Source organism: Octodon degus, unplaced genomic scaffold, assembly GCF_000260255.1.
Source record: "Octodon degus isolate 3935 unplaced genomic scaffold, OctDeg1.0 scaffold00034, whole genome shotgun sequence".
NCBI lineage: Eukaryota > Metazoa > Chordata > Mammalia > Rodentia > Octodontidae > Octodon > Octodon degus.
Window position 1 is genome coordinate 10,452,312 of NW_004524610.1, and position 14,297 is coordinate 10,466,608.

Below are 14,297 nucleotides of genomic sequence, written 5' to 3' on the forward strand. Positions count from 1 at the left end.
AAGGAGAAGGAGAAGGAGAAGGAGAAGGAGAAGGAGAAGGAGAAGGAGAAGGAGAAGGAGAAGGAGAAGGAGAAGGAGAAGGAGAAGCAATAGTTAGAATTAAAGAATGGGTAAGGTATCAATTGAAAGGGATATGTTATTAAAGCACTTGGAAATGTGTTATCCTCAAAGTAGCTCATTTATTTTCATTCTCAAAATTCACCTTATTATAACATTCTCTGGACAGCATTTCCTGCCTGCTTGAATGATAGCAATAATAATCTTGATAATGGTAATAAAGCTGACACTTTTGAATAGCCCTGGCAGGAGGCTAGCTATCATTCTAAGCAATTTGAATACTTTTTAGAACTAGTCTTCCAAACACCACTAGGAGATAGACAGTAGTAGTATTTCCATTTCACATGAGAAGAGCATAAATCAACATGGTTGCCAAGGCTGCAACACTAAGAAGCGGCAGAATTGGACTGAGATGTAACTTGAGAAGCCACACTCTGGAAGGCAACCAACTTCAGCTTGCTGTTTTTTACAAACCCTCATCAGACCCGGGCACATCCAACTTCAGGCACATCGTGTCACACAATATATTGTAAATTTTTCATTTTACTACTTATTTATTTATCCAATGATCAAATACTGGGCATGTTTCTTGTACCAGAAAATATGGCATGTTCCTTAAAATATGGGATCATATGTGTGATTTTTAGTTTAGAGTAGAGGCCAGTAAATTAAAGTCAACAGGATACCTCCAGGTGGTCACCTGCTTTTATAAATAAAGTTTTATTGAGACGTAACTGTGGTTTTCTGAATGATCTACAGGTACTTTCAGGTTGCCCCACCAGAATGGAATATTTGAGAAAGAAAATCTGGCTACAAATCTTTAAATATTTACTATTATGGACCTTTATAGAAAAAATTGTCAACTTTCATTTAGAGAATAAGAAAAATAAATAGCCAATGACTACTCAATGATTTACATGCTGCGGTGTTCAACATACAGTGAGAACAAAAAAGAAAACATCTAGAAGAGGTCAAAGAGTTGCCCACACGTTTCCTAGAAAGCAATTCTTAGCTGCCTTTTGTCCTTGCCTGTTTCTTTCATCACATTGTATCACATGAACACACAAATAATGAACATATAACTTTTGTGTGGTTGTGCAGCAGGTTACCAAAGACAGCAGTCAGACACTCTACACTTTGAAAAGCTAGAAGAACAAATGTTTAAAATTGGTTTTTACCAAAAAACAATGACAAATATTTGAGAAGATAGATTAGTTTAATATGGTTTAAAGATTATGCAATGTGTAAACATAACAAATTATCATTTTGCCATACAAATATGTGAAATTTTTATGTTTTTAAATGCCAGTTAAAATTTTAACTTTAAAAAGTTGCTAAATATATTAACCAAAGTGACTAATTCTTATGTAAAGAATGTATAATTAAAATGCATGCAATATTTGTCTTCTTTGACTCCTTAAATTAATCAGACTACAAGAATTCTGATTTATTTTAACTCATTGAACTAGAATAGATAACACAGCATTCCCTTGCTCATTGTTTTCTTCTTTCTTTCTTTCTTCTTTCTTTCTTTCTTTCTTTCTTTCTTTCTTTCTTTCTTTCTTCTTTCTTTCTTCTTTCTTTCTCCTTTCTATCTCTCTCTCTCTCTTTTTTTTTTTTGTATTTACTACAGGGCCTGCAGGGTCCCATTACACGGATCGGACTCATAGAGAGTCTCCTGTTTTCAACTTCCCAATCTCTGGGATTATAGGTGCACTCTACCATGCCCAGTCTCAATCTCAGTCTCAGCGCACCCTGGAGATGGGGCTGGCAAGGTACACTGGGGATCTAACCTAGGCTTTGTGCTCTGACTAAGTAGGTGCTTTGGTCCACTGAGCTATATGGCCAGCCCATTTACTCATTGTTTTCATTTGATTCAATAAAATTATCAACAACACACTTTTTCAAATGCAAAATGGCTGCAGTTCACTATACCTGGAAAATCCATGGGCAATTCAAATGGTCGTGGAGACTCACTACTTCCAATATTGTCACAAATTTCAGCGATGATTTTCTTAATTTTGAGACCAGTGATTTTAATCACTTCTCCTGTTGCAAAACAGCATTCATTTCCAGACATTTCATAAATAGAACCTGAAAAGGAAAGAGAAAAGTTAAAAAAAAATTCAAACATCATTGAGTTCCTCAGAGCAAAGTGGGAGCAAAACCCTGCATGATGTGGTTTTTTCTGTTCCTCTCTTTGCTACCTGCCAGAGATGAATTTAATTAAAATTGGCAAAATGTGTACAATGTTCCAGGTACCATATTGGATTTTCATTTCACCCACTGGACAAAGTAAAAACAATTTCACTTTTGTATCATTATACGTTGAATTTGCAGTTCCTTTAGCACCTCAAGCTCATCTATCCAATGTACAACTATAAATATGCCTTCCACTGCTGGGATTTCTGATCTATTTTTACTGGGTCACAGAAGCAGGTTCAAAGAAGCAGACAATGACCTCACTAAATACTATGAGAAGCTTGTAACACAATCTCAGATCTGAAGACGGAGATGAACACATTGGGGTTTTACATTAAGAGCAGCACATTTATTTATTAGATTGTAAAAATTTTCACAAATATGACTTTTGTGCAGTTTTACCTGTTGGATTTAATGAACTGAAAATGACTCTCAATAACTTTAAGGCTGAACAGCTTAGAAAAATAAAAACTTTATGTTAACATTGAGCTTTGTATGCATTTATACCCCCACCAATGACAATGGATAGCAAAGAAATGAAAACTGAAATAACAGAAAAGAAGACCGGCACTGGTTCTGGACAATCTATCTCTACTAAAAAGGCAACGACCCCAAATTGTGTCCCATTCATATTACTGCACTACAATTGAGCAATAAAATCAGTCTGATGTGGATAAACATTATGGATCCATGCATAGACTTAAAATATAATACTGATATTTCTTTACCTCCAAGATGGTTTATGGTCACCTTACCACAATAAATGTAAAATGTGCAGGGGCAAGACTTTAGATTGGTTGTTTTCCAAACTTTTCTAAATTGAACATTCTCATCAACTCTTACCTGTTATACATATAGTAAGAAGCTGAAAGTATGTTTGGCATTAATAATTCATTATAGTTAAAAACATTATTTCGTCTGGCATCCGGTGTAGATTTGAACAATTGCAAGGCAGTCTAACAGGTCATGGAACACACCCCCCATTAAAATAATTGGAAGTGGCATAACACAGGGACATCTTACACAGGGACACCTAACATGAAAGCGTAGCCAGCCCTAGGCAACCCACAAGATATCTGTCCTGACCCATGCTCCTTCCAGAATGCCCTATTAGCCAAGACCCACCAGAAGCTGGAGGACACAGAGCTTCTACTTACCTCATAGAAGTCAGAGAGGAGAAATCAGGAAGGAGGAAACTGAAAACCAAGCACCCTGACACTATCTTCCATTATAGAACACAGTATTTCTGCAGAAGAGGTAGTCTCTTCTCTCTGACCCTCCAGATTTCTGTATATACAGTGCTCCTGCAGTCCTCCATTTCCTCGCACTGTTCTTTTAATTACTTCCACTCGCATCCTTTTATTAACTTCAATTTATAGCATTATCATCAGTCTCAAGTTCTTTGTGAAGCTAATTGAAGTATTAAAATAATAAAAGTCCATGGTGACATTTTTCTCCAGTTATCTCGGAATAGCTATGTGCTATGCTCTTCATTTGTCGATTAACCACATACTAATGTTTCACATCTTCAGCATTACCTCACTCTGTGTCTAACTTTTATGAATTTAGTTTTATTGGCGCCCTTTCAGTTTCAAGAAAAAAAGACCTTGCATTAGATTTTAGCTTGATGACTACTCCATGGATTTAGCACACGCATCCTTCTTCTTTCAGTCAGCAACCTTCAATAAAAGCCTGTGTGTCAGACATTGCAATAAATGGTAAGTACGAGAGACGAAAAGTAAGACAGTGTCCCCAGCCCAGAAGAATGGACAGAATAGGTAGACAACTGCAGCAGACTGTGACAAAGCTGTAATACAGAAAATATGGAGAATATTGTGGGAGGATACCAGAGACACGTAAGGAAGGAATTATAGGGGAAAGAGATTGGAGCCTGATTCCTGAAGGCGAGGAGAGCAAAGCTAGTTTTCAAAGGAAATGTCACAGGGTCCCAAGACAAGCAAGATAGTAGTATTTGAAGACACTGAGATGAGCAGGCATCTTATACATTCTAGAAGCTTCAAGTAGTTTTAAGTCTAAGCTGTTAAGAAAGAAGATAAGTTGATAAGAAAAAAAGAGACAAAGGAAGTACCTAGAAGGCTCGATCATGCAGCCTTTGTGAAATTACCAAAATATAAAATTCATTTGAATTCTGAAGCAACCTCAAAGTCAGAGCACATACAATTTCAGTTATCAGGGTCCTGAAGTAAGTACCAGTTTAGAGGCCATTTGTACTCTAGATTCACTGTTCAAAATGTGGCTCGCTGTGTCAGCTGGGAGCTTGTTAGAGACTTGGCCAGATCCAGATGTGATGAATCAGAACCTCCATTTTAACAAGATCCCTAGATGATTTGTAAGTACATTAAGGTTTGGAAAGCATTGGTCTGGCAACAAATACATAACCTCTGTAGTCTGTTTTGAGAGTACTGCAAAGCTAACCAAGGAGCAGAGGGCTTTGCAGTAAGAGAAAGCCTCAAAAAAACAAGAGGATGCTGTAAGCAAGTACTGGGGAGGAAAGGATTTCAAGTAGAGAAGTTGCATGACGAGAGTTTTTGTTGTCACATTAAGTAGAACATCAGTTATTCTAACCAACTTCAGGCACAGCCTCTAGGTTTAATTGCAACACAGTGAGTATCTAATTGCAGATGCAGTATAAATCCAACTGTCTCGGAATGTTCTTTCTTTCAAAGATTCAAAGAGAATCCAAAGTGAAATGATAAATTTGTGTGAGATTACGTATCAATTCATAGGGATGAGGAGAATTCAATGGAGAGAGAATTCCGTGAGTTTTGTTCCCACACAAAAAGCTTTTGACTCTTTAAGTCTTGTTCTCAGCATTTCTTTCCTTTTGAAAAAAAAGAGAAATTCATTTTTTTCCAGTCATATAAGAAAAAATATCTCACCCAAATGCTAACATTCAACATTTTTCTTTTCTGTTTTTCGACTTCCAGTTTTTCTTACCTCAAAAGACACTAGTTCATTTGTAATGGACAGAATGTTCGGCCATGTCCACAACTCAAAAGTTGTGTCTGTGATAGGTGGCATGGACATATGGCTGATCTCACGTCTCTGAAACTGAATACTTTGCTATCACCAACGTAATGTCTCTTCAAAAATATTCACCTCCAGTTCTTACATAAAACGCGGAATTTTTAAAGTAGCCAGTTTTCATAATCTCTGGTGCCTTTTAAAATTTTGCTGAGAAACGTCTGCAATATGTTTGTGTATATATAGACATACAAGTTAAAATGGCATTCATTTTACTTTAATCACCAGATACACATTTTGAATATGTGGATCTCACATCTATTCAATCTTCACCTACTGATGCTTTCCAAGTCAGAGCATATGCATTCTGGATAATGCCAAACATCAGAGAGAACTGGAACAAAGCAGGCTGTTTTCAGTGATCAAACATTGCCCCTGAAGGCAGTAATGAAAGAGCCATGTGCCTTTGAAACCACCTTTTCTGTAATAATACTTTGCTCAGTAAAAGTGATACATTAATATCCTTTTATGAACTCACCTCTCATTTGACAGTCCATACAAGCAATGCTGTGAACACACTGAAACAACCAAAACACTTGGTCCGATAGATTTTCTTGCACATTCCCTCAAAGCTGAAAATGTGTGACAGTCAGGAAAGAGGAAACTGCACTGGCCGGAAGTCACCTCCTCTGTATGAAAACGCACTCTGCCTCAGCCACACCAAGGAGCCACTCACCCCTTTTGGTCTTCATCCACATGGCCCAGGCCAACCAATCCCCAAACCTCACCTCGCACTCATCTCCCAAGCCTTTCTGGATCCCCACAGCTAAGTAAGAATTAATTCCCCGCTCTGTTCTCTAATAGTGGTTTGTAATCACCTGTGTCATCACACGTGTGATTATTATCACAGCCTGCTATTGCTATATTATTTAATGACCATTGATACTGCATATATTTTGCAATTTGTTTTAAGTTCGCATCTTGACTACAGTTATGTCCCCCAACCCACATGCATAGCTAGTTACACATAGCGTGCACACAGGTACATAGATTTTGTGCATAGTGCACAGTGAGTTATTCTTTAGCTTTATTGTGAAGTGACAATAAAATGTTGGGAATAAGATAACAATCATTGTCATCAGTAGAAGGTTAAAGCATATTCAACTCAAGGTTTTGGTATGGTATGTAAGATACATGTGTCAACCTGTAAATTCCCCAGACAAGGAATATTAAGGGTAGGTGAGTCCATAAAAGAATTTCTACTTATTTTGCCGTTTTTAACATCATGTTTCCCATTTTTACATTGCTGTAGTTGAGGTAGAAGTTCATATGAGGAATGGAGACAGATATGGAGGAGTTAGGAAATTATATCTGCAGAGGATGACTGATGACACAGTCAGTCACACCAGATTATGGTTGCCAGTGCCACGGCATGTTTCCTCCAGGAAAGCCTACGTTATCAATAAGTAGAATTCTCTTAATTCTTTTTAACTATGACATTATTGCATGAGAATCACTTCTCATGACTAGGTGTTTGACAAGGCATTAAGATGCCATTAGAAAGTTCACAGTTTCCTCCAGGTAGTTCATCATGGGAAGGACACTTCAAGAGCCTGTGGTTGCAACGAACACTTACGTGGCGAGCCTTCCATACAGATTCCTGTACTCTGTAAGGTAGAAGCAAAGTCTTTCTTGCTGTCTGAAGACTGCTTTTTTATTTGTTTTTGTCTTCAACAAATGAACATGATATTGGATACAACATACAAATAAGTGGGTTTACTAAGCACCTGCTTAGGCAAGCACAGGGACCAGGGTTTGATCCCCAGTGCCACGTGTCCTGCCAGCCCTGCCCCTAGGGCTGCTGAGCCAGCAACAGAGACCAGGCATGATGGCGCAGGCCTGTAATCCTAGCACTGGTGAGGCTGAGAAAGGACGACCACTAGGAGTCTGTTCTGCGAAGTGAGACCCTGTACCAAATACACTTTTTTAAAAAGTGGGCATGAAAGCCCTGATAGCTTTACTAGGAGTGTTTTTATCTGAAAGTATGTCTGAACATTGATCATAACTGGTCTTTAAGGTGATACTTTCATTCCCCAGAAAAATATCAGCAGAAACAATGAGATCAGGAATTAGAAAAATGATGGCTGCACTAAGAATCAAATGGTAACCTCACTGGACTCTAAGAGTATAAAGTTCTTCTTGATAACTGGTGAATTTATCCAAGTCAAGGCTAAAAGCAAAATCATAAGGGAAACTATACTGCATGTTGGTGCAAATTTAAAGAGACAACTGGATGGATAGATAAAACTCCTGTGTGGTGCAAAGCCTGAGCTTTGGGCCCCAAAAAACCAAACAAACACAGATTAAAATGAGGGTGCTATGAAACTAAAATACTTCCTTCTTAACTGCTCTCAGCAACATGTTAGGGCATTCAGATAATTAAGGAATGGGCCACAATTTCATATGCCAGCTGAAAACTTGTCACTTGTTTGATGACAGAATATATTAACAGATTTAAAACTGTTTGGGCTGGAGAGATAGCCCAGTGTTCTAAGTGCCTTCTTGGCAAGGGCAAAGACCTGAGTTCAATCCCCAGTACCACATGCCATGCTGGCCCCAAAACCAGGCTTGGTGAAACTTGCTTGTAATCCTAGTGCTGGGGAGGCTGAGGCAGAAGGGTCACTATGAGTCTGAACTTCATAGTGAGGCCCTGTATTCAATAAATAAATAAATAAATAAATAAATATTAAAAAAATAAAACCATAAGAAGCAGTTTGCAGGTGGTTATTATGATGGAGTCCATCACTGTGATACTGTGTCAACGACCTTCGAGCAAATGTAATTAGGGATGTTTGGGTAGGAAGTAAAATCTCTCCTTCTAGCCACAGAAGATTTTCCTTCGATGGTGGAACAAATCAGCAATGCAACAGGTGTTGCTTTACTACTGTAGGAAGGAGTTAGTCCCAAATGCATTTCATATATTTTCATATAATGACCTATGTTTTGCATCTTAAATGTTAAGTAAAACTACTGTAGACCTCTACAGCCACTTAAAATCATAAACCTGCTTTCCATTTTCCACTTAATGAATATAAATGTACTGATTGCATTGATTATATCAGGCCACAAATGTACTCTAAAGTTTTCACACTATACATAAAAAAATATAGCTTTATGGTGTTATGTATTTCCCTAAGTTCATTAGCATTAATAAAGCACTTAATAAACTATTCTTCTTATGCATTATGGTTTAGAAATCGAAAGTAAAAATTTAGAAGTTTTTATAGAAATTTTGGTAGCTATAGACAGTGATTAAACAACAAAAATAATTCTGTTTTGTGTGTTTCTTTATGAAATTTCACGATTCATTTATTGTGTATTATATTCAAGTACCAGTCTATGACAGTTTGAAAGATAAATAAATTGGGTTTTCCCTATGGATAGCTTGAGAAAATTTTCTTAAGTTTCTAGGTACAGGGATAGGACCTCAGGAAAGGCAGGGATACAGGCTATCATCTGATGGAGAGAGAGGTTGGAGTGAAAGCTGAACATACCACAGAATGGAAAATCACAAGCTCTTGTACAAAAACTTAATCAGTTTTGTGGAGATATCTATTTTAATGATCCCAGCACCCTGGATGCCTGAACGAAAAGACAGACATTTTCATCAACTTGACAGCAATATTTCTAGCTGAAAATTGTTTTACTGAGATTCTCATTTTTGTACTATACTCTTCTAAGCTGTATAAGACAGTACTTGAACCTAATGGACCTTGAACGTTTTGAGGTGTGGAGTGTACATACCAAGGTCTAGTGCTGTGAGCAGCAGAAATCTCTAGGTAAACACTATGAATTTATCTAAGTAGCCAGACAGATATTCTCTATGAGAAACACAGAAAATATGCCTAGTATAACCTAGCACTTCGCCTTGCCATCCCAAATCATCTTGGACATATTTTAGGCTGAATCTAGATGTGGCTTATTAATCCTCCTAAACGTGAAATTTCTTGTGACTATCTATTAATTGGAGATCAGCAACTAGGTATACATTACTGCCAGGCCGGCCTTGCCCTTTGTCTTTACTTGCTTTCCTTAAGCCCCTTTGACTGATATTTGATTTATAAGACTTTAATCATTTAATAGAGCTCACTTGCTGAAAAGCCTTTGACAAAAGAGATCTAGAATAACACAGACCCCTCCCTCGATCCATCAATCACCACAGGACAGGGGCCTGCATTGAGAGGTAATACATATACCTGATAATTATCACCACTTTGTGATAGCTTAATGGCTTCTATAGAACGAGTTTAAATTGTATTTATATCTCTAACCATAATGACAGCAATATAAAAATCTGTTGAATCAACAAGTCTCACTGTCAGATAGTAACTCGAATACTACCTCATCTTACAAATAATATTCTTCAATGACTGAGGCCATAAATAAGAGTTCTACCAAGAGATTATTTGTTTTGGAACATTTGTATTGCTGGAATTCTATTTTTTAATGATTTAAAAATAAGGATTTAAAAAAATAAAAATAAAAATAGCATAAATAAATAAATAAAAATAAGGATTTGTTTTAAGGTGACATTTTGAAAAGTTGTCACTTGAAACATTCCATTTTATTAAGTGTAATGTTTATGACACATTTTTATTACATTTATTAATATGTAGGTTATTCATAGTAGAACTAAATCAGTTTTTAGAAAAATTCAGAAAAAAATATTTTTTTAGTTCTCCTACATAGTACTATTAAAAAATTTGCACCTGCAATATTTAAATGGTAATGGAATACCCATCTCTGACAAAAGTAAACAAAAAAGGGTATACAAATGTAGGACCATTTTTATTTGTATATACAAAATAATTAACATAGATATACAGTTACTTTCTCTTAATTCAATGAGAAGAAATATTTGTACTAATAGTGTTTGGACAGCATATCATGTCTGCATCTTGTACTATGAATAACCACTATGAATACAACAATATGCAATGTATTAATTATTGAAGCTGTCCTACTAATCACTTTTGATACTGTCTCACTGGTATTTGTTTCTCAATAAAACTTATTTTAAAAAAAATTTGAAGATAGCTGACACCAGCTGTCCTTTTGAACAAGAACAGTATCAAGCCAGTGAAGAATGTTCAAGATTCCAGCCTGCCACATAGATTGCCCATTATAGAACTACTTGGACCATGATTTCATGCATGTGAGTGCCTTCTTGAAGTTACACACACGATGTCCCACTTTCCAACCCTGTATCTGCTTAAGTGGTCCCAGGGAGGCTGGACAGAACTAACAGGCATGTTCAAAGGACATTTCCAGCCAGAAAAACTAAACATCTTTGTATGAAGAATAAGTGGGTATTCCATTTGGCCCTACCAATAGTCACAGCAATCCCTATAGTATAAAAGTAAAGATAATGTAAAGACAAGCAGTAAATTTACAAAAATAACTCTTTGTGGGTAGCTGGATCCTCCCACTGTGTCCTTCCCACATTAAAGCCAAAACACGAGGATTATTTTCACAGAGAAGGTAAAAGAAGCTTTAGTTATTGTTCAGCACTGAACTCAAAGTATTTTTGAATACTTGGGGAGATAATAGTCTTGAAAATATAGGTTTTATCAGAAAAAACAAAGATTTTTCAAAATTGCCAAAATCTTTTTCATGTGAATGTGAACATCAAATTATATAAGATTATCATTCCATACCAAGAGAGATTTACTGCATGAGGGAAGGCTTTCCCACCCCGATGAAAGGAAAATGGATATCTTTTTTCTAATTACAAAAAGAATGAAGTTAAAAGCACTCTTTTTTACTTCAAAAATCTATTTTTCAATCCCTGGTACAAAACACACACACACACACACACACACACACACACACACACACACACACCTCTTTTGTGTCACAGCAGTAAAAATGTTCAAGTCAAAAGATTGTATATACAAAACACTTCTCATTGAGAGAAGTGACTGATTGCAAGGCCCTGAGGAAGAAGGTCATAGCATTTATGTTTTGCAGTTAGTTTGGGAAGAAAACAGAGAATTCCCAGTATTTTGTTAGTAGAGTCCATGGGAAGTAGGAAGCTCAGGGGTGAGTTATCTTGGAGAAGATCTGATTCTGATTAGGAGACATAATTCTGATTTGGAGGGATGTAGACTTCCACAAATAGCCCTCTCAGAACTTCTGTGCTCAGCCCTGGAAGCTGTCGCTGTGGACAAATGGCCATTCCAATAAATTTTATATTAACCTGAAGAAAGAAGCTCAGCTTCACTGCTCTTCTCCTCCAGCTCTCCTCCTGAAAGTTTACCAAAATGATGCCAATTCACGTGCAGAGGCTGCTACATCCATCCTTAATTTATTTGTTAGAAGGATGCATAACAGTTAAAAAGATATCATACTCATGGCCACAGTTTATGACAGAGAAAAGATTCATGTTAAAATGAGCAAACTAAAGACAATACACACTCATAGGGCAGAGTCCAGGAATAACCTGGCACAAGTTCTAGTCACTGCATTTTGATGGATTCACGTACATTAAATATAATTGTCCAAGGGATGATGGGTAGCAACAGGTGCAGACTATGTGACCAGGGGTATTACTATGAGTCAGCCACATAAGCCCACATGATGGCCCTCAACTACTCAATCTCTACATCTGCTCTCAGTGATTGAATTGCTACACTGTGGCCCAGAACCCAAGTGGACAGAAAAAGACATCACCCCTAAACTCACACATTATCATAAACTCCCTAGGATGGCCCAAGGTCCAGATTGCACAAATACCCAGTTCTCATTCAGCATGCTCCAAGAGCTCCCAGGATAAGTCCCACCAGCTGGACAAAGGCCTAGCTTTTTCTCTGGAAATGCACAACTGGAACACCTAGTGTCTGCTGTGGTGACGCTGGCCTGAGAAATATGCATCAAAACTGTGTTTAGTCTTGTCAGAACAAAAGCCATGTAAGACTGTAAAAGGAAAAACTATGATTTTATATCCTCCCAGTCAGAGCTAAGTATTTACTAGTAGACTTCTGGTACTTATTTGATTTTTCGGAAGCATAAACCTGTGGATGATGTTATATTCTCTTGCAGAAAATTGATAGGAATGTAAATTATTCTTATTCATAGCAATGTGAATAGTTATTTTCCTTTGCAGTGAAAGTACTTTTCCAGTAGATATACAATTGATCTAGAGCTTATAAAAAAGAAACCCCAAACATTACATGATGACAGGTGATATGAGATTTGGACATACTATATATTTATTTTGGAATTTTTGGTCATATTTTTGCTTGTGTGTTTATGTGTGCTTGACCTGGCTTGCGTCTGTATCTGTAGCAGTCACTCTGGTACTGTGTGGAGTGCAGGATCATGCACATGCCAAGCCTTACCACTGAACTAGGCTTAATATATCACTGTTCTTTCTGTTAAAAATGTTCTATTAAGTTAAAATGTTTTACCTGCTCATTTTGTTTATATTAAAGTTATATTTTGAACTTTGTGAAAATTTTTATCAACCTCATATTAATTGCATAACATCTTTTATTCCCTTTTCAATATGCCTAGCCATGGATGACAAAGATCCATAAGAGCACTAATAAAATACGGAAAGTCTCCAATATTTATATCTGGTCAGGTTATGCACAATGTTGAAACTCACCTTCTTACATTTGTGATATGTCATACTTAATTTATACTGGAGATCACTGGAGACCCCTCTCTCTCTCTCTCTCTCTCTCTCTCTCTCTCTCTCTCTCTCTCTCTCTCTCTTTCCCTCTTTCTTTCTCTCTCTTGAGGTCTTTGACTCCTTTAATTTTCTAATTTGTTGAGTTTTCATTATTTATTTATTATTTATTTTTAAGAGAGTACAAACTATACTTAAAGCAGAAAAAATTACAAATAATACAGAATTTTACTTAACAAAGTAGTATGAATTTCACAGTATTTGTTGTAATGTATAGTATTGTCTTCCAAGCAGTTATTAATATTACCAGGGATATGCATGCAAAATTGGAAGAAGAAAAAACAAAGAAATGCATAAGAAATTAAGAAAAGAAAAAGTACAAGCAATTGGAAAAAGATGAAACAAATTAAAGCATCAAGTACTTCTTTCCATAGACCAGCAGAAATGCACAATACAGTTGTCCAAACCATCCTGCTTACATACATAGATAAATCTTTTTCCTCCACTCCCTCTCCTGTCCTTCTTCTCAAACTCAGTAAATGTTTGCTTTTGAATAAGTTCATTCCTTTATCCCAGTATCTATCATATTGTTTGGATTCCACTTTTCTCTTTCAGGTTCTTACATTAAGGAGACAATACGATGTTTGCACATGTGGGTCTGACTTATTTCACTTAAGACTATGTTCTCTAGTTGCATCCATTTACTGACCAAAAAAACTTCATTTATCCTATTTTATAGCTGAATAACACTCCACTGTGTAAAAATACCATATATTCTTTATCCATTTTTCAGTTGATGGTCTTGTGGGTTGTTTCCAGGATTTAGCTATGACAAATTGCACTGCTGTAAACATGGGTGCACAAATATCACTGTGGTATGATGTTTTCAGTTATTCCCCAGGAGGGGAATAGTTAGCTTGAATGGGATCCCCAATCCTAGCTTTTGAATAAATCTCCACACTGATTTTCAGAGTGGTTGTACCAGTCTGCACTCCCACCAACAGTGTAGAGGGTTCCTTTTATTCCACAGTCTCTCAAACATTCCTTACTGGGTGACTTCTTGATGTTAGTCATTCTTTCTGGTGTGAGATGGCATCTCAATCTTGTTTTAATTTTAATTTCTTGAATGAAAAATGATGTTGAACATTTTTTTCTTATGTTTATTGGCATTTGTATTTTTTCCTCTGAGAAGTATACATTAATCTCAGATGCCCATTTTTGGATTGGCTCTTTCAGTTTGGGGGGACTGATTCATTTTTTTTTTAACTTTTTATTTTGTTTTTTTTTTCAAAGTTTTATTGATAAACAGATAGCAATGAGACAGTTTCAAATCAAATCAGAAGTACAGTTTCAACAAATA

General features: G+C 36.6%; 1 protein-coding gene across 1 annotated transcript in view; it reads right to left on the reverse strand.

Moving 5' to 3' along the window:
- Nucleotides 1-14,297, reverse strand: part of Themis (thymocyte selection associated) — a 233,162-nt gene that overhangs the window by 186,524 nt on the left and 32,341 nt on the right. Inside the window, exon 2 of the mRNA XM_023714287.1 lies at nt 1,993-2,151. Within this exon, the coding sequence (XP_023570055.1) occupies nt 1,993-2,151 (159 nt within the window). The remainder of the gene's footprint in view (nt 1-1,992; nt 2,152-14,297) is intronic.